This window comes from Apodemus sylvaticus, chromosome 1 (genome assembly GCF_947179515.1).
Source record: "Apodemus sylvaticus chromosome 1, mApoSyl1.1, whole genome shotgun sequence".
Taxonomy (NCBI): domain Eukaryota; kingdom Metazoa; phylum Chordata; class Mammalia; order Rodentia; family Muridae; genus Apodemus; species Apodemus sylvaticus.
Window position 1 is genome coordinate 199,118,038 of NC_067472.1, and position 19,215 is coordinate 199,137,252.

The 19,215-nt window shown below is 45.3% G+C and overlaps 1 protein-coding gene across 1 annotated transcript in view; it reads left to right on the forward strand.

Moving 5' to 3' along the window:
- Positions 1-600: 600 nt before the first annotated feature.
- The window catches only part of LOC127670691 (NACHT, LRR and PYD domains-containing protein 5-like), a 29,602-nt gene continuing 10,987 nt past the window's right edge, over positions 601-19,215 (forward strand). The window contains exons 1-6 of the mRNA XM_052165187.1: positions 601-754; positions 3,659-5,225; positions 7,773-7,949; positions 10,713-10,880; positions 14,279-14,449; positions 17,486-17,656. Of these exons, the coding sequence (XP_052021147.1) occupies positions 601-754; positions 3,659-5,225; positions 7,773-7,949; positions 10,713-10,880; positions 14,279-14,449; positions 17,486-17,656 (2,408 nt within the window). The remainder of the gene's footprint in view (positions 755-3,658; positions 5,226-7,772; positions 7,950-10,712; positions 10,881-14,278; positions 14,450-17,485; positions 17,657-19,215) is intronic.

The window sequence follows — 19,215 nt, forward strand, 5'->3', positions numbered from 1 at the left end:
CTGTTATAAAAGAATTGGGGTAGTTCATACAGAAAGTAAAATCATGTTGGTTGGGTTTTTTCCTCCCTTTTCCAGAAGCCTTACAAACTAAGGAAGAAGATGCAATGAGAAAGGCAAGTAAACAAGGTGACTAAAATTGTTATTTGTGGTCAATCTATAGGGAGGATGGGTGAGAGCAACATATGGCATTAGGATAGGAGTGTGGGGTTCTGGTTTCACGAATGTCTCTGCCTGAACCTTCCCTCTGATTCCTGGGGATGAACATCACAGACCAAGCCATATTGCTCCGTGTAATTTCTGTTGGGTCACAGCTTATGAAAATTTCAAAAAACCCATAAATCCAGTAAACTGACAACACAAGCCAAAGGTCGATTAATTCTAAACATAGTTGAGAATAGTTAACCACACTGATCAAATTTAGAGATTTTATTAGGTTTCAAATTGGCATACAACATGAATTTGGTTCTTTTGTTAGTGGTTTTATTATCATATTATATATAATGAGTTTCCCTTTGATATTGTCATACAACACTCCCACCTCTACTTTGATTTGTGGACACCCAATGTGTTTGATTGGGTTGCTTACAGGAGCTTGCGAGAATGGTTATTTACAGAGGCATGGGCACCTTACCAGTGGATACACCACTGAAGAAAGTCTCATTTCCCCATCAACTATTAACTGCCCACAGATCCTCAGGCAGTAGCCGGACCTCATGTAGTCCAGGCTTGCCTCATACTCTCTATGTAGTTGAGGGTAATCTTGAACACTTAATCCTCCCGAGTAATAAAATTGCAGGTGTGTCTGAACAGGTCTGGTTTATATGGCACTAGGGGTTTAACACCAAGGCAAGTGAATCTCTTCTCTGAGCCATCTCCCCAGACCCACTGTGTCATCGTTCATGTAGTTTCCTCTAATCTGTCATCCTCTCCCAATTCCAGCCTCTGCCCTCCACCCCATAGCTCACCTTCCGCTCTCATGTCGCATGTATTGTCACCCACTCCCACTCTCCTCCACTGCTTAAGATCTCTTCTCCCCTTCTCCAAGGTCTCTTTCTATTTTTATGGCGTGTGTGTGTGTGTGTCTGTGTGTGTGTGTGTGTGTGTGTGTCTTGATAAACAAAATCTAGGAGAAAACATGCAGTATTTGTCTTTCTGAATCTGGCATATTTTGTCTAACAGCAATTGCCAGCTCCTTCCATTTTGCTGGATAAATAGAATTCCATTAGTAAAGCCAAATGACAGTGGTTCACGCCTTCGATCCTGGCACTCAGGAGGCAAGGGCAGGTTGACCTCTGAGTCTGAGGCCAGCCTAGTCTACAGGAGCAACTTGCAGGATAGGATGAGCTACACAGAGAGCCCTGTCTCAGAAAAAAAATCTCTTGTAAATACACCACTATTTTTTCATTCCTTGTGTTGCCTTGTAATATTTGTTAATCCAAGCACTCAAGAGGCAAAGGAAAGTGGAACTTTGTAAGTCCCAGGCCAGTCAAGTCTACATAGTGAAAAATAAGTAAATATATTGCACTGTACAGCTGTAGAGAGAAGGCACAATGGTTAGAGCACTTGCTGCTCTTGTAGAGCTCTGTGGTGCAATTCATAGCTCTCATCGAGCGGCTTGCAACCCTCTGTAACTCCAGTTACCAGCAACTTAAGGTACCTCTGACCTTTTCAGACACCAGGCAGCATATCATATACATACATGCATACATACATGCATACATACATAGGTGGAAAACACTCTATACACCTAAATATTAATTTATAAAAAGCCCTATGCATTGCATGAGCAAGCTGCACTCTCTTCTCCCACTGGTGGGATTTTTCCATTGCTATTTCTTCTTCTTTAATGGTTAATCCAGCTGTAAGTATATGGTGTCCACTGAGGCACTGATTAAAAGCAGTGGTGGGACTTGGATGAGATATTTACATTGTATGCTTAGTAGAACTGAGGATCTGACCGGCTCAGACAAGAGAGTCCAAGCTGCATCCCACTTTGCTTCAAGAGTCTTATGGGAGGCAATGCTGGGAGTCATGACTCTAGGCCTGTAGGTCATGACCCCTTTGCGGGTAAAACAACACTTTCACAGGGGCCACATATCATATATCCTAAGCATCGGATATTTATATTGTGACTTATAAGAGTAGCAAAAGTATAGTTATGAAGTAGCAATAACTGGATGGGGGTCACTAAACATGAGGAACTGTATTAAAAGGTCACAGCATTGGAAAGGCTGAGAACCACTGCTCTAGACTGCAGGCAGAGCAAACACATCATGCTGACTCTGCGTGAATTATACCATCATTATTCAGCCATGTTTAAAACCGATATTTTGCAATGCCTTCTAAATTAGAATCCTTGCTATTTTGGAAGAGTAAGTCTTCAAGACAGGGTTTCTGTCCTGGAATCATCTCTGTAGACCAAGTTGGCTTCAAACTCAGAGATCCACCTGCCTCTGCCTCTGCCTCCTGAATGCTAGGATTACAGTTGTGTGCCACCTCTGCGTGGCTGGAATCCATACTATTAAATGTAAGTATTTAATAGTATACGTATTTAATAGTATGATGGCATTTTGAGCCATTCACTATGAGCCAGGCGCTGTGGTGCACTTAGTCTCATTGTCACATCACTTGTTCCATAACTACCTTGTTAGAGGATTTAATATCTGTCTGTCATCATCAGGGTTTCTATTGCTACAAAAAAGCACCATGTCTGAAAAGTAAGTTGGGGAGGAAAGGATTTATTTGGCAGTCTGGAGCATGGGTGTAATAATTACATCTGTAGGTGAGGGGGAAAGCCAGGAAGTCTTATGTCCAACTGCAGGCTGCCTTTGGACTCTCCATGCAAACCTAAATCCTTTAGCATGGTTAATGTACAACATAAAGATATTGCATTGGTCCAATTCAGCAAATAGAACTTATGATCTTGCATACATGAGGGACTGAGTTTAGGACTCCAGAGTAACATAAAAAGTTGGGTCTGATGGCAGTGTGCTTATACTTAAGCAATGGCTTTTAATCACAGATGGGATGGAGAGAGAGGCACAGCTCACTGTCCAAAGATATCGCAGTCTACTTGGATCTCATGAGAATATGTGGCTCAGAAGAAGCAAGACTGAACTATGGTTATAACTAAGTTTATGGAGTATCTTCTAACATGCACAAAGTCATGGGGTTCAGTCCTCAGTTCACCATAAAACTAAGAATGGTGGTGCACACCTACAATCCCAGGAGTTGGGACCTAGACAAGAGGATCAGAAGTTCAAAGCCATTGCTGTCTGCATAGCAAAGTTGAGGCCAGCTTGAGTTATGAGACTCTTCTCTCAAAACAGGTATTGAAGTAGCGAGAACATTGTATCTAGGTATCTGACTTAAAACCAAGGAGAGAGTGTGTGTTAGCACATATTTGTATGTATTCATTACAACATATTTTGATTCATTATCTAGCAGTGGCCAATTAAAGGAAATTAGCTTATTAATCACCTTATACTTCTATCATTATTATAAATCCTTTCAGATTTCCTCCCACCTATTTTGAGATGTTTTAAGTCATTGTTAGTTATCCTCATGGTTTAGATATACACGCCAGTTTCTTTAAAACTAAGACTTTGTTGACATTTTGTTTTTCTTCTGTCCTCTTCTCTGACTTCATATCGTGGAGGTAACCTACAAGACTACAAGGCTCACATGATAGCTAAATTTGACAGAAGTGTGGATCTACGCTATGACAGCCCAGAGATGAAAGTATTGTCTGATGCTTTTAAACTACAACGGGAAACCTTCAGGCCTCACACCATTATCCTACATGGACGACCAGGAGTTGGGAAGTCAGCTTTGGCCAGGAGTATTGTTCTGGGATGGGCACATGGTAAACTTTACCAAGACATGTCCTATGTCTTCCTCTTCTCTAGTAGAGAAAGAAAGTGGACAGAGAAGGGCAGTTTGGCACAGCTGATTGCCAAGGGGTGGCCAGACTCCTGGGCTCCAGTGACAAAGATTATGTCCCACCCAGAAAGACTCCTGTTTGTCATAGATGGTTTGGATGATGTGCACACTGTCCTCCAACTTGACAATATGACACCCTGCAGAGACTGGAAGGATGAACAGCCCATATACATCCTAATGTACAGCCTCTTGACGAAGGCCCTCCTACCCCAGTCCTTTCTCATCATTACCAGCAGAAACACTGGCTTAGAAAAGCTCAAGTCGATGGCGGTGTCCCCCCTCTATATACTGGTTGAAGGACTAACTGCATCAAGGAGATCTCAGCTGATCCTCGAGAACATCTCCGATGACTCTCAGAGAATGCAAGTCTTCCATTCAGTGATAGAGAATCACCAGCTATTTGACCAATGCCAGGCACCCTCTGTGTGCTCACTGGTCTGTGAAGCTCTACAGCTGCAGAAGGAGCTGGGAAACAGATGCACTCTACCTTGCCAAACTCTCACTGGTTTGTATGCCCCACTAGTGTTCCATAAGCTCACCTTGAGAAGGCCTTCCCAGGGTGCACTCAGTCAGGAAGAGCAAATTACCCTCGTGGGTTTGTGCAGGATGGCCGCTGAGGGAGTGTGGACCATGAGGTCAGTGTTCTATGATGATGACCTGAAGACCTACAGCCTAAAGGAGTCTGAGATCTCGGCCCTCTTTCACATGAACATCCTTCTCCAGGATGGCCACAGCAGTGAGAAGTGTTATATTTTCTTCCACATCAGCCTGCAGGATTTCTTTGCTGCCCTATATTATGTTTTAGAAAGGCTGGGGAAATGGAATCAGCATTTTTCTTTTATTAAAATCCAAATGAGCATCACGGAGGTGATGAGATCCGATATTACTCGCCTCCTAGGGATGAGACGTTTCTTATTTGGCCTCATGAACAAGGATATATTGAAGACTCTCGAGGTTCTGTTTGAATGTCCCGTAACCCCAACCATTAAGCAGAAGCTGGGGCACTGGATCTCTCTGATAGGTCAGCAGGTCAAAGACACCAGCCCAGTGGACATGCTGGATGCCTTCTACTCTCTCTTTGAGTCTCAGGATGAAGAGTTTGTTCACATGGCTCTCAATGGCTTTCAAAAAGTATGGCTTCTGGTTAACCAGAAGATGGACTTGATTGTATCTTCCTACTGTCTCCAGCACTGTCATAACTTGAAGGCAATCCGGGTGGATATCAGAGACCTCTTATCATTGGATAATACTCTTGAGCTGTGCCCTGTTGTTTCTCTCTCGGAGTGAGTATTGAATGAATTTTATCCAAAGCCAGTTAGTAATTTTTGTATGTTACTATACATAGATGCGACTTTTGGAAATATTTGGGGTACTAGATGGCACTTAAAAGATGATTTGCTTACTAATGAGACTTGAGCGAGTCTGGTTTGTCATTATATCAAGGAAAAACCCTTTTAAAACAGTACCATGCTGGGGATATAGCTCATCTGGTAGACATATTTCAGCCAGTAGGGTGGTCGCCTAGCATGAATGAAGCCTGGAATTCCATCCCAGAACTACATAGACTGGGTACATACCTACAAACCCAGAACTCCAGGTGGAAGAGGTGTCAGCCTAGGTCCCACCATTAAGCCTATCAGAACTGCCAAATTAATAATGCAGAAAAAGGAGATTCATTCAATGAGGCCACAGTGAAAAGAAGGACAGAGATCAAATGCCTATCTTGACTCCCTCTCCATAGCCTATCTTTTGGATCCTGAAATGAAGTTAAAATAAAAGTTCAGGAACACGCATGGCTTCAATAGTTCTGAGCAAAGTTCATGAGCGCTGACCACCATTGACATATCACCTGGCCTCCAGCCTCTCCAGAATGGTGGTCTGCTCTGTGTGGAATTGCTTTCTGGGAGGCAGGTTCTCCTCTGGCTTGCACCAGACTCCAGCCTTTCTCTTCTTCCAGAAGGAGATTCCTGGAGACTGGTAGAAACTTTGAGATTCATTGTTTCCAAAATCTGATTGTCAGAAATATGGACAGATGACCAGACAGAAGTATCTAGGCAAGAGAGGGAAATCAGTGATCATGAGCATGTGCTGCTGCTCCAGAGTTCCAGAGTTTGGTTCTCAGCACCCAGTGGATTGTCTCACACCGCCTACATCTCGAGTGCCCTCTTCTGGCTTCCACAGGTGCTTGCATTTTTGTGCACGTAGTCACAGGCACATGGCATGCAATACACTTAAATAAAAATATTAAATATTTTAAAAAGACATGTTTATTATGTACAAATACACTGTAGCTGTCTTTAGACACACTAGAAGAGGGCATCAGATCTTATTACAGATAGTTGTGAACCACCATGTGGTTGCTGGGATTTGAACTCAGGACCTCTGGAAGAGCAGTCAGTGCTCTCAACTGCTGAGCCATCTCTTCAGCCCAATATTAAATATTTTTTATAATAAAATGCATTCATCTCTGTAAGATGGTTACAGAAAAAGGATCAGATGTTCATGTTTTAAGACCAGCTACCAGTTTTTAAGTATATATGGATCACATCAATATTATCATTATATACTAAACCACAATGTACAGATCTAAGTTTGTTCCTTCTGATTGTGAGTTTGTGGTCTTTGACCAACTTGCCTTTCCCCTCCTCCCAGTCTCTGGTGGCTTCAGCATTCTACTCTCCACTTCCATTTGTATTCTTTCTCTCTCTCTCTCTCTCTCTCTCTCTCTCTCTCTCTCTGTGTGTGTGTGTGTGTGTGTGTGTGTGTGTGCGCACACGTGTGCGTGTTTGTGTCCATCTTTGTGTGTCTCTTTGTGTGCACATGTGTGTGCATGTCATGACATATGTGGAGATCAGACAGCATCTAGCAGAGGTCTCTGGGTTTTGATCTCAGGTACTCAGGCCTTACAGCAAAGTCTCACCTCACACAGATAATGCCCTCATGGGAACTGTCATGGAGTCATGTTTTCAATTGTCCACTTCCACTTATATTCTAGCATCCTCCAAGATCACTTGCAGCTGAGGGAGGGCAAGAAGTCAGAGCTAGAGTCTCCTATCAAGGGTCCTGAAAACTTCCCCTTGCTGCTACTAGGAATTAGCCATACTTCCCTCACCACATACCTCGCTTTTCCTGTACTGTTTTTGTCCAGGTAGTTGCCATAACACACAGGAAGTGGTAATCTCTACTCCAAGATGGAGATGGAATGATATTATCCCCAGAGTAAAAATGCAATCAAATCCAAGCTAAAGAGATGGCCCAGTAGTTAAGAGAACTTCCTGTTCTTCCAGAGAACCTGGATTTGGTTCCTAGCATCACTTTGGATGACTCACAGTTGCCTATAACTCTAGCCCCAGGGAGTTTTGATGCCCTCCTCTGGCCTCCATGAGCACATATATAGAGATGCAAAGACATGAAGACAGACAGACACACACACACACACAGAGAGAGAGAGAGAGAGAGACTCATGCACAGATGCACACACAGTTACACAAGTTTAAAAATACAATCCTTTTTAGTGCCATACAACAGAGCCATACATTTCACCATCAGAGAGAGCTAGAATTTAAGTGAGCAGGTGACTGGGAGGACTGAAGGCTCTAAGTGGTCTAGCATATCTCCAGGGAATGCTGAAGTATCAGAGGAGGCTGACTTCATGGCTGCCCCTGTAGCGCTCATACGAGGTAGCATGCACTGAGCTGGCTTTTACTTCCTCAGCTGTCCTGTGCTGCCTTGCAGTCTCGTCTGCCTCCTGGGGCTGGCCTTGCTGTGGCAGTCACTCATGTTCAGATCTGCCTGTCAATCATATTTACTCTCACTTCTTCCCCTTGCAGACACAGGACTCAGAGTAAGCCCCTCCTCATAGAGTGGTGGGGAAACTTCTGCTCTGTGCTGAGCACCCACCCTAGGTTGAAGGAGCTGGACTTTGGCGACAGCGTCTTGGGCAGACGGGCCATGAATGTACTCTGCCTCAAGCTGAGGAATCCTTCCTGCAGTATAGAGAAGCTGACGTAAGTGCCACCCAGCCTGGTGCAAGCAGTCTTTCCCATGGCTTCTCCTGCCAAGACAAGGTTCTTCTATAAACCCTGAGGAGATGCATTCTGAGAGGATAAATGCTATAAAAGATCTCTTGCATGAACCAAGTTCCCAGAAGCACAGGATGGGAACTGACCAAAAGACCTTAAAAAGGGGTTACATGGTTTTGAGGCAAGCTTAATTGCCGTGGATTTTGAAGTACAAGTAGGAATTGGTTAGTCAGGAAGAGCATGAGGGGAGGACTTGGGCCAATAATATAACATGAGGTAACTGGTCAAGGTGCATGATTTATGTCGTTCTTTAATCACTCTTTAGTAACTCTGAAACTGTACGAATATGTGAACAGGTATTGGTTAAATACAATAATGGTAATGAGAGTCAGTCTGAGAAGAAGCTGACGTAATTCCCTTCAAAAGAGGCAGTTTAATGGAAGGAAGAGCAGAATTTACAGGAACAATACAATGTAGAGGGATACAAACACGATGGAGCCTTTAAAATGGAGAGGTTTCCCTTTAAACACTGGAGAGCAGCTTTCTTAAGAGAGAGAATAAGGTAGAGTGGCCGGACGGTGACTCGTTGGTTAGAGCATCAGCTGCCCTTGCAGAGGACTCAGGCACTGTTCCCAGCACCCACGTGGTAACTCACAGCCTCTCTAACTCCAGCTCCAGGTATTCCAGTTTCCTCTTGCCACCTCCATGGACCCTGGCACATATGTGGTGCATGTACAGTCGTGCAGGTGCACACGCATACACATTAATGAGAGTATGCTCAAGTCATCACAAGAGGGGTGTTGGGCTTGAGTCAAAAGGAGCCTCTTTAGACTGAGCCCTCCACTATCACATCACAGCAAATCCCTGTGAGAAGTCTTTCTGAACCAAATCCCCAGAACAAAGGAAAAGTGTGGCTTTTAGGAGTAGTGAGCGGTTTCCCATCACATGATGTAGTTCAGCATAGCATGTGAGACAAGGAGAGTGAAGAGCCCAATTGAGAGCTGTCAAGTCACCTCACAGACCACTTAACTCCGTCCCAGTGGGAGCTGCATGGCCTGTTTGCCTCAGGCTGTGGGATCTGACCCGTGGTTGGAAGCACTACCCTTTAGAGGCAGCCTCATGCTGTAACACTAACACAAACCTGATCCTGCTCCAGATGCCAGGCATCTTGGGGAGGGAGGATAATCCCAGCTCTACTTGAGACCAAACGCCTACTCTTTAACCTGCCATTCCAAGCCAGGGAAAATCCACGTGACATCAGCGTGGGGCTGGTCACGTTCTCCGTTGCTAATGCATGCACTGAGTTCCTGCCCTGACTTCCCTAGATCCTAGACTACAAGCTGTAGTGATGGTGTTTTACCACAGCGATAGAAAGCCCAACTGAGGCAATGACTAAAAGCTACATGGGGAGAAAGCATTTTCTGTTGTAACTCTCAGGTCATACTGCATCCTTGAGGTACGTCAGGGCACAGACTGAAGCGGAAGTCGTAGTGAAGGCTGCTTAACTGGCTTGTTCCCCATGGCGTGCTCAGCTTGTTTTCTTATCCACCCCGGACTGCCTGCCCAGGGGTGGCACTGCCCACAGTGCTCTGGTCCCTCACACATCAATCATCACCCAACAAATACTCTTCAGATATGCTTAGAGGACAATTTGATTAAGGCATTTTCTTAATTGAGAGTCTTCCTCCCCAGAGTCTAGCCTTATCAAGTTGACAAAGAAAAAGCAAAAACAAATAAATAAAAAAATGGAGACAGCAGGTAGGTGTGGTCATGCGGGTGAACTGTAATGAAGCACAAGTGTTGTGTTTGATGCTATCTGGTATCCCTGTAGACAAGTGGTTCTCATCCTGTGGGTTGTGACACTTTGGGGGTCAAATGGCCCATTCATGGGGGTCACACATCAGATCCTACATATCAGATAGTTAAGGTTCACAACAATAGTAATATCACAGCTATGAGTAACAGTGAAAATAATTTTATGGTTGGGGTTACTACAACATGAACTATAAAAGGGACAAGGCACTAGCAAAGGTGAGAACCACCACTCTGGAGAGAGCTCTCCAAAGCAGGATCGCTTAATGTCCCTCTCCTGGGGCCTCTGGCACATTGGGGGGGCGGGGCTGTACAATTAAAGGCAAACAGAGCTGAGGGGAGTGGCTTAGTGTGTAGAATTCTTGTCTGCCACGCAGTAGGGCAGACTTCGACCGCCAGGATTGCATAAACAATACGTGAGGGCATATAATCCTAGCACTTGGGAAGTGATGGCAGGTGGACCTGAAGTCCAAGGTCAGCAGCTTCTTTCAGAAGAGCAGAGTTGGGTTCCCAGCCTCTAACTCCAGCTCTCGTGAGCCAGTGCCCTCTGCTGGCCTCCATGGGTACCTGGATGCTCATGCACACAAAAACCTTTAAGAGTGTTAAAAAGTTGTTCAGTGTCCTGTCACCCTCAGCTACATAGTGAGTTTGAGCCCAGCTTAGGATAAAGAAAGAGCCCATCTCAGAAGAGGAAAACTTAACTGACAGGAATGTTCACCCAGGGCTGCAGTCCCAGCACTTGAGTGACAGAGGGAGGAGTTTCACACAGCATTGGCTATGTGAGAATGTCTCAGAAACAAACTCTCTGCAAAGAACTATGGCTTTGAGAGCTGGCTAGATGGATAAACAGAAGAGTTACTAATTAAATGTGATTAATAACTAAATGAGCAATTAAATTTGACTATTCTCTCTCTCTCCCCCACCCTACGTCTGCAGGTTTAAGAGTACAGAGATCGTGTCTGGCCTGAAATATCTATGGAAGCTCCTTGTTAGCAATAAGAACTTAAAGTACCTCAATCTGGGGAACACTCCCATGAGGGATGATACCATGAAGTCAGCCTGTAACGCGCTGAAACACCCAAGATGCTCCCTGGAGACTCTGAGGTGAGTGTGTGACTTTTTACTTTAAAATTTGGAATAATTTCCAGGAAGTTGGCAAAGCTACAACAACTTGTGGGTGGTGAACTGTGAGTTAAAAGGTGGCCCATGTCCACGCCACCCAACCCCAGGGCTGAGGCCACTAGTGGAGGCCGAATGCGGGATTTTTGTCTATGCTTACCCCATACTTGTGCCCAGCTGGCTTAGGGCTATGTAAAGCTGCTGGGCAGGGCTCCAGGGGTAGGGAAGCACAGTCTGAAGTCCAGGGGACTGTTGGAGCCAGCTCGGGGGTCCCTGAGCCTGCACAGAGGCTGCAGCCATCATGTTCTCAGACTCTTGTGCACCCAGACTCTGATGCAAGGGATGGAGAGCTGGGATTTGAGTGGGGGCCTGCAGCCTGGGGCCAAAGAGAAAAAAGGGGAACTCTCCCGCTGGGTCCTGCAGAGAGGAGAGTCCTTGGCTTGCTAGGCAGGCAGCTTGGCTTAGTGGAGGCCATGACTGGGAGCACTGAGAAGCTTTCTGTGGGAGACTGGATGCGGCTCTTTAGGGGAAGGTCGGCTCCATTGCTCCCCATGGCGGATCTGGATGAAAAGAGGCCATCCATGGTTTCAAGGCATTTACTGTCATGGCTGAGAGTAGTGATGAGTATCCGTACCCCACTTTCTCAGGGCAGGCCAGAGGTTAAATACCTTGTGCAGGGAGCAGTGTCTGGGAAGAGGAGTTTATTGGCTATGCCTTCAAACTTTTAGGTGCCTCATTAAAATGGACATGGATGTTGAAGCTACTGTGGTCACATTCTCTACCTGTGGAGGGGCTTGGGGCATTGCCCTTTTATGACTGATTGCCACAGAATTATGAAGAGCTGTGGCCTCCTGTCAGAGGCCTGGTGCATGGTCCAGGAGTGTGGCAAAACATCTCTTGTCCCTTGCAGGGTTATCCTATGCGGGTTCATCTGTGGAGTCACTGGGGTTTCTTTTTCTTTTTCTTTTTTTTTTTCTCCTTTATTGCATATTTTCTTTATTTAGCTTTCAAATGTTATCCCATTTCCCACCCCACCCCTGCTTCTATGAGGGTGTCCCTATACCCACCCCACTTCCACTTCCTGCCTTCAGATCACCTACACTGGAGCATCTATCTAGCCTTCGTAGGACCAAGAACCTCTCCTCCCATTGGTGGCCGACAAGGCAATCCTCTGCTACACACACAGCAGGAGCCCTGTGTACTCCTTGGCTTAGTCCCTGGGAGCTCTGGGTTTGGTTGATATTGTTGTTGTTCCTATGAGGCTGCAAATCCCTTCAACTCCGTCAGTTCTTTCTCTAATTCCTCTATTGGGGACCCCATGCTCAGTCCAATGGTTGGCTGTGAGCATCCGCCTCTGTATTTGTAAGGCTCTAGCAGGGCTTCTCAGGAGACAGCTATATCAGGCTCCTTTCAGCAAGCATCAACAATAGTGTTGGGGTTTGGTGACTGTATATGGGATGAATCTCCAGGTGGGACAGTCTATGGATGGCCTTTCTGTCAGTCTTTGCTCTACACTTTATCTCCATATTTGCTCCTCTGAGTATTTTGTTGCCCTTCTCAGAAGAACTGAAGCACCCACACTTTGGTCTTCCTTCTTCTTGAGCTTCACGTGTCACTGGGGTTTCAAATGTAGCTCAACCAGAAACCAGGCTGTCTTTCACAGTCCCACAGTGAACCCTTTGGGAGTCGCATATCGAATATTTTGCATATTGGATACTTACATTATGATTCATAACAGTTCAAAATTTACAGTTATAAAGTAGCGACAAGGGGCTGGAGAGATGGCTCAGCGGTTAAGAGCACCGACTGCTCTTCCAGAGGTCCTGAGTTCAATTGCCAGCAACCACATGGTGGTTCATAACCATCTGTATTGGAATCTGGTGACCTCTTCTGGTGTGTCTGAAGAGAGTAATGGTGGTGTACTCATATGCATAAAATAAATAAATCTTAAAAAAATAAAGTAGCGACAAAATAACTATGGTTGGAGATCACCACAACATTAGGAACTGTATTAAAAGGTTGCAGCCTTAGGAAGGCTGAGGACCACTGCTCTAGGGAGTTAGAGATGGAGAAGTTCTGGAGGTGGGGCCAATACTGATTTGGTAGTGCTATAGTGCGGATGGGAGACAGGCAAAGAGAATGGGCTACATGCCAGCAACTTGAGCATTTCAACAGTAGATTTTAAGGTATAAATATTGCATCCATATTTATAAAATTCCAGTGTTTTATAAACATTAAAAACAGGACCAGTGTGGTGGCCCAGGGGATAAAGGATTTTGCCACCAAGTCTGATGACCTGGGTTTAATTCCCAGACTCCACATGGTAGAGAGAGAGAGAGAGAGAGAGAGAGAGGAAGGGAAGGGGAGAGAGAAAGGGAGGGAGAGGGGGAGAAGAGAAAAAGGGAGAGAAGAGGGGAAGAGAAGGAAGAGGGAGAGGGAGAGAGGGAGGACTCCCCAAAGTTTTCCTTTGGCCGCATGCCCATTATGGCATATGTGTGTGCACACATACACACACATTAAGAAATATAAAAGTGATTAAAAAAAAAAACCAAGTATATACCTGTAACCTAGCACTGTGGTTGCTGAGTCATGAGGAAGGCAAGTTTGAAGCCCACCTGCTTTGTCTAGCAAGATATCCTGTTTTCATAAAAAGTGGTGGAGGGTGGTACAATGGTACGGGGTAGAAAAGCTGAGCTGGTAAGGGGCTCACAGAGCTTACAACAAGCGCAGGGCTCGGCCCCACAGGTGCACAAACCCAGGCATACTGCTCGAACCTGTAATCCCAATGCTCCCGAGGTAGAGGCAGGAGTAGTGGTTCAACCTCAGCTATTTAGCAATTTGGAGGCCAACCTGAGCTAACACAAGGCCTTGTCTCAAAAAGGTCACAGGTAATCTCAGGCATTTTTTTTAATGGTTATATAATGATGGTGAACCTTGCCAGTTAGAACTGACACAGACCATCACGTGAAGTGTTTTCCATCAAGGCATGTTAAGGAGTTGACACTTTGTTTTGTTTTATAATTAGATTTTATTTTGTATGTGCATGTAGCACGTGTGTGGTTAGAGAGCTCAGAGCAATGCGTTCTATCCTTGCACAGTATGGGTCCTGGATCATACTCAGGTTTTTGGTCTGGGCAGTGAGCACCTTTATCCATTGAGAACTCAGCAGCCCTGTGCTATTTTTTTCAATTTAGCAAATATAGATGGCATATTGCATCTTTGGGGATGTGGTGTGTTGGTTGAGTGTTGACGGGCTACTATAAGGAAGAGAGAAAGAACTAAATATCTCTGTTAACAGTCGCTTCCAGTTCCTAAGAACCTAAGTGGAGAGAGGGTTACCCAAGAGGGACAAGAAAATAATCTTGTGCTGCCTCTCTCTACAGGTTGGATTCCTGTGAGTTAACCCTCACTGGTCTTAAGACAATCTCCACACTCCTCCTTTCAACCACCAGGCTAAAGTGTCTTAGCCTGGCCAAAAATAAGGTGGGAGTACAGAGTATGACGACCCTTGGGATTGCCTTGAGTAGCTCAACGTGTCCACTGCAGAAGCTGATGTGAGTCTCCCTTCCTCTTGCCCCATGACTCTGTTGCATCTGAGATGCCCAGAGATGGGTGGTTGGGCCTGTCCAGTGTTTCTCCAGAATGAGGATGGTAGCTATGGCCTCATGGGAATGCCCTGGTGTTGGAGCATACAAGAAACCCCATTCATTCAATTATGGACACCCTTCTGTTGAAAGAGAGTCTAGTGGGTGTCAAAGACCTCTGTCCTAACAAAGCTCTTTTAGAGTGTGACGCCTATATGAGCCAAGTGGGTTAGTTCACACTTAACTCCACAGTTATAGTTACCTACTTTTTCAGTAACCAATGACTTCATTCTTGAATGCCCAAGTCTGAAGTAGAGCTTGTACATTGTTAGCACAGGTGTACAGTTGTCTATATGACTAGCATCCAGGAGGCTAAAGCAGAAGGATTATAGCAGCTAGTCTTCTGTCTGTCTCTCTCGCGCTCTTTCTCTGTCGCTCTCTCTCTCTGTGTCTCACTCTTCCTGTCTCTCCTTGTCTCTCTTTCCCCTCCCCCCTCTCTCTCACACATAACACAAACCAAAAATAAGTTCTGGTGAGGTTGGTAAAGAACACCTGTGCAAGCATGAGGACCAGAGTTCAGATCACCAGAATCCCTGTAAATCTTAGATAGGCTTGGTGGGTTACATACAGCACTAAAGAGGAAAACAGGATCTCCAGATCAATCTGGCTTGTCAGACTAGACAAATAGATGAGCTTTGGGTTCAGTCAGAGACCTGCCTCAATAAAAAAAATGGAGAATGATCAAGGACGTACCCAATGTCAACTTCGGGTCTCAAGCATCCATGCAGGGACATTTATACCTGTGCATATATGTGCAGTCACTGACATAAATACATACTTGCACACACTACACATGCCAAAAAGAGGAGGAGCTTCCTAACAGGGTTCCTCTGAATTCCAGATAACTCTGACCTGGGAGACAAAGGAGCTAATAGAGAAGAGAGGGAAGTCTAAGAATGTTTATGTAGACATACCTGTACATAGAAACTTAGGGCAGGTGTTACTGGTCCAGATTCCCTGTGTAGAGAGGAATGGTGAAGAGCTAATAATTGTAGAATCCACCATTTACATGGAAATTAGATTTACCAGCTCTCATTGGTGCCTGCCTGCTTTCCTTCTCCAAACCTCTATGGAGTGGCTGCCATCTTTAGTGTCTCACTGGTAAGCAAGGAGGCAGTTCTAGGCTAAGACATGTATTCATGGATGAACTGTCAATGGGAAAAATAGCAACTTTGCTCCATGGTCACCCCTCAGAGGTGTCTGCTGGCACCTGTCACAGCTCTAGCTTATTAAAGTCACTGAAAACAAATAGTAAACATCACTCTTTGAGGCCAGAGGGAAGGCTGGACTTAACGGCACCCACCAATGGATTTGGTTCCAGGCCCCCATATTAGATGGCTGACAACCACCTGTTAGTCCAGTTTTAAGGGCTGCAGCGCCTTCTTGTGGCCTCTGCAGACACTGCACCTGCATACACAGAGACACATAAATAAAAGTCTTAAAGGCCAGAAACAGAAAAAATGACAATAATGTCAATGTAGTTGCTGGACATTGGTCCAATTCAGCTGTTTTCTTTATTCACCAGGAGAGATTCATGATTAGTGATCCTGAATAACCGGCCCGCAACAGGCCACGCTAAGAATTCCGGGTCTGTGAGGGTGGTTAGTTTGGCCACGGCCCTATGAGACGGGGTCTATAAAGTTTTTGTTTTCTAGTCTGGAAGTCTAGTCTTTCCTTGAATGGCTGAGGCAATCAAATAGATTTTACATTGGCAAATATGTGTAATCAAATAGTTTATATAGTTGATCTATTGTCACACAGAGGAGTTTCCTCCCATGAATTCATATTGGTGTTCAGTGAGATGTACAGGAACAAAGAAATCATAGGCCAGTAAGATGTCTCAGCAGGAAAAGATGTCTGCTGCTGAGGGGAAGTGTAGATGAATGGTTTTGTGTGTGTGTGTGTGTGTGTACACTAAGATCTACTCTGTTGGGTGCCTGTGTATTAGTGCAGTACCTGGGGAGAGCAGAAGAGGGCATCGGATCCCTACGAGCTTGAGTTACAGGTAGTTGTGAGCCATTCCATATAGGACCTGGGGATGGAGCTGAAGCCCTTTGGAAGAAGAGCAAGCTCTCTTAACCGCTGAGCTACCCGTCCAGACCCAATGCATGTACCTCCTGTGTGCTCAACATAACACTCACACACAGATACTCTCCCTTTTCTCACCCATATTTCCTCCCACTATCTCCTTTCATTCTCTGGACACATTCATTTATATTTTCCTGATGGTTATATGTACACAATTGTATGTGCACACAAAATCATGGGCTGGCTGGCAGGACCAGCGCCAGGCCTTGGCGATCTTAGCTTAGTTCTAGAACCCACATGGTGAAAAGTGACTCATTTCAGTTGTTCTCTACATGCACATGTGCACACATGCACACACACACTCACACTGTGCCCCCATGCATGCATGCAAGAAATAAAATGCACTTTTAAAAAGTGTGAGGCCGGAGAGATGGCTCAGCAGTTATGAAAACTTGTTACTCTTCAGAGTTCTGAATACCCACATTGGGCATCTCACAACTGACTGCAGCTCCAGCTCCAGAGAATCTAACTCCCTCTTCTGCCTCCTTGGGTACCCACATAACACACACATAGATACATACAGACACAGAGATACAAAAAAACAACCATTTTAAATAATTGTAAAAAATTAAGTCTATAAACCACAAATGAGATTGACTTGATTTTCTTACTATGCTTGTCTCTTGTTGCCTCCATTTCTCTACAAATGGCAAGTTCATTCTCGTGATGGCTGGAAAAATATTCTATTAACTACATATATATTTTCCATATCAGTTATTCTGTTTCTGGACACTTGGGTTGATTCCATAGCTTAGCTGTTGTGGATAGTGCCATAATGTTCGAATGTGAGTTTGGAGGAGGGAAACTCAACAGTGGACCTCACTGTCTTCTCTGTTGGGGTGTGGGCTCTCCTTGCAGCCTGGACAGCTGTGACCTCACACCTCTCAGCTACTACATCCTGGCCTCCGCCCTTTTTAGCAACCAGAACTTGACTCACCTGTGCCTGTCAAACAACAGCCTGGGGACTGACGAAGTACAACAGCTGTGTCGGTGCATGAGGCGTCCAGAATGTGCTCTCCAGCGGCTGATGTGAGTCTGGTTGGCTTCTTTGGGAGGCCATCACAGCTTTTAGTCTAATAGGTGTGTGTGTTCTGTAAGGGAAAGATGTGAGGGTGGGGTTGGAGTGCAGGAGTTAGAGTGATGGTCCAGAGTGCAAGAAGAGCAGCTTCCTCCAGGGTATTGGATACGTTCTATTGCTGTGATGCAACACCCTGACAAAAAGTAACTTAAGAAAGGGGTTTGTGGCTTGTTTGTTTAGGGTTTGTTCAAGAGAGAGAGATTCCAGCTCTATGGGGAAGGCTCTGCAACAGAAGAAACAAAAGGGCAGGAGCAGGAAGCAGGGAGCAGGGAGCAGGAAGCAGGAGCAGGAAGCAGGAGAAGGAAGCAGAAGAAGGAAGAAGGAAGCAGGAGCAGGAAGCAGGAGCGGGAAGCAGGCAGCAGGAGAAGGAAGCAGGAGAAGGAAGCAGGGAACAGGAAGCAAGAGCAGGAACAGAAAGCAGGAACAGAAAGCAGGAACAGAAAGCAGGAAGCAGGAAGCAGGAAGCAGGAGCAGGAAGCAGGAGCAGGAAGCAGGAGCAGGAAGCAGGAGCAGGAAGCAGGAGCAGGAAGCAGAAGCAGGAAGCAGAAGCAGGAAGCAGAAGCAGGAAGCAGGAAGCAGGAGCAGGAAGCAGGAGCAGGAAGCAGGAAGCTGCTGCACATTTTTTAACACACTTAGGAAGCAGAGAGAACAGGTAGTGAGATGAGGCTGTAACTCTCACCGCCCACCTCCAGCTGTGTGCTTCCTCCAGTGAGGCTCCCCCCTCAAGGTTCCACCATCTCCCTAGGGGGCACCACCCAAAGTGAGCCAATTGTTCCAGTACCTGAGCCTCCTTGAGGACAGACAGGTTCATAATCTTCACAGCACTCCCAGTATGTTTAGGGCTCCGGTTCTTTGACCTTCATTAGTATGAGACCATTTTGTTATTGCTACTTGTGTATGTTTTGAAGATGATTGCAGGCTTTTATTACATGATTATCTATATACAGGGATGAGCACGAATGCCACAGCACTCACATGTAGGTCGGGAGGGCAACTTGCAGGAGTTGGTTCTCTCCTTCCCACCATGTGGGTCTCAGGGATCAAACTCAAATCATTAGGCTTGGCTGCAAGCCCCTTTACCCACTATGCTGCTTTACCAGCCCTCAAGATTTTTTCCAAACACAACCTTTGTTTTTTTTTTTTTTAATTTGCTTTGTTTATGGGTAGAGTTGGTTAAAAGGGTGTGTGCATGTATGGATACTGATGTGTGTGTGCACATGCATGTGGAGGCTGAAGGTTGCTATTGTTTTCAGACACTCTCTCTAGAGTCTGGCTTGAAACCAGTTTGCCAGTTCATCTATGCTAGCTAGCTAGCTCAGTGGATCGATCTCTGCCTCAGAACCACTGAGATTACAGGAGAGTCAGTAAGTCTGACCTGCATGTCTGTGGATTCCTAAGATGTGAACTCACTTCCTCATGCAAGCAACTTTATCCAATGATCTAAAGTTTTATGGTGTTTATTTTTAATATAAGACAATGTATTTGCAATATCCTCCACACATTTCCTTGC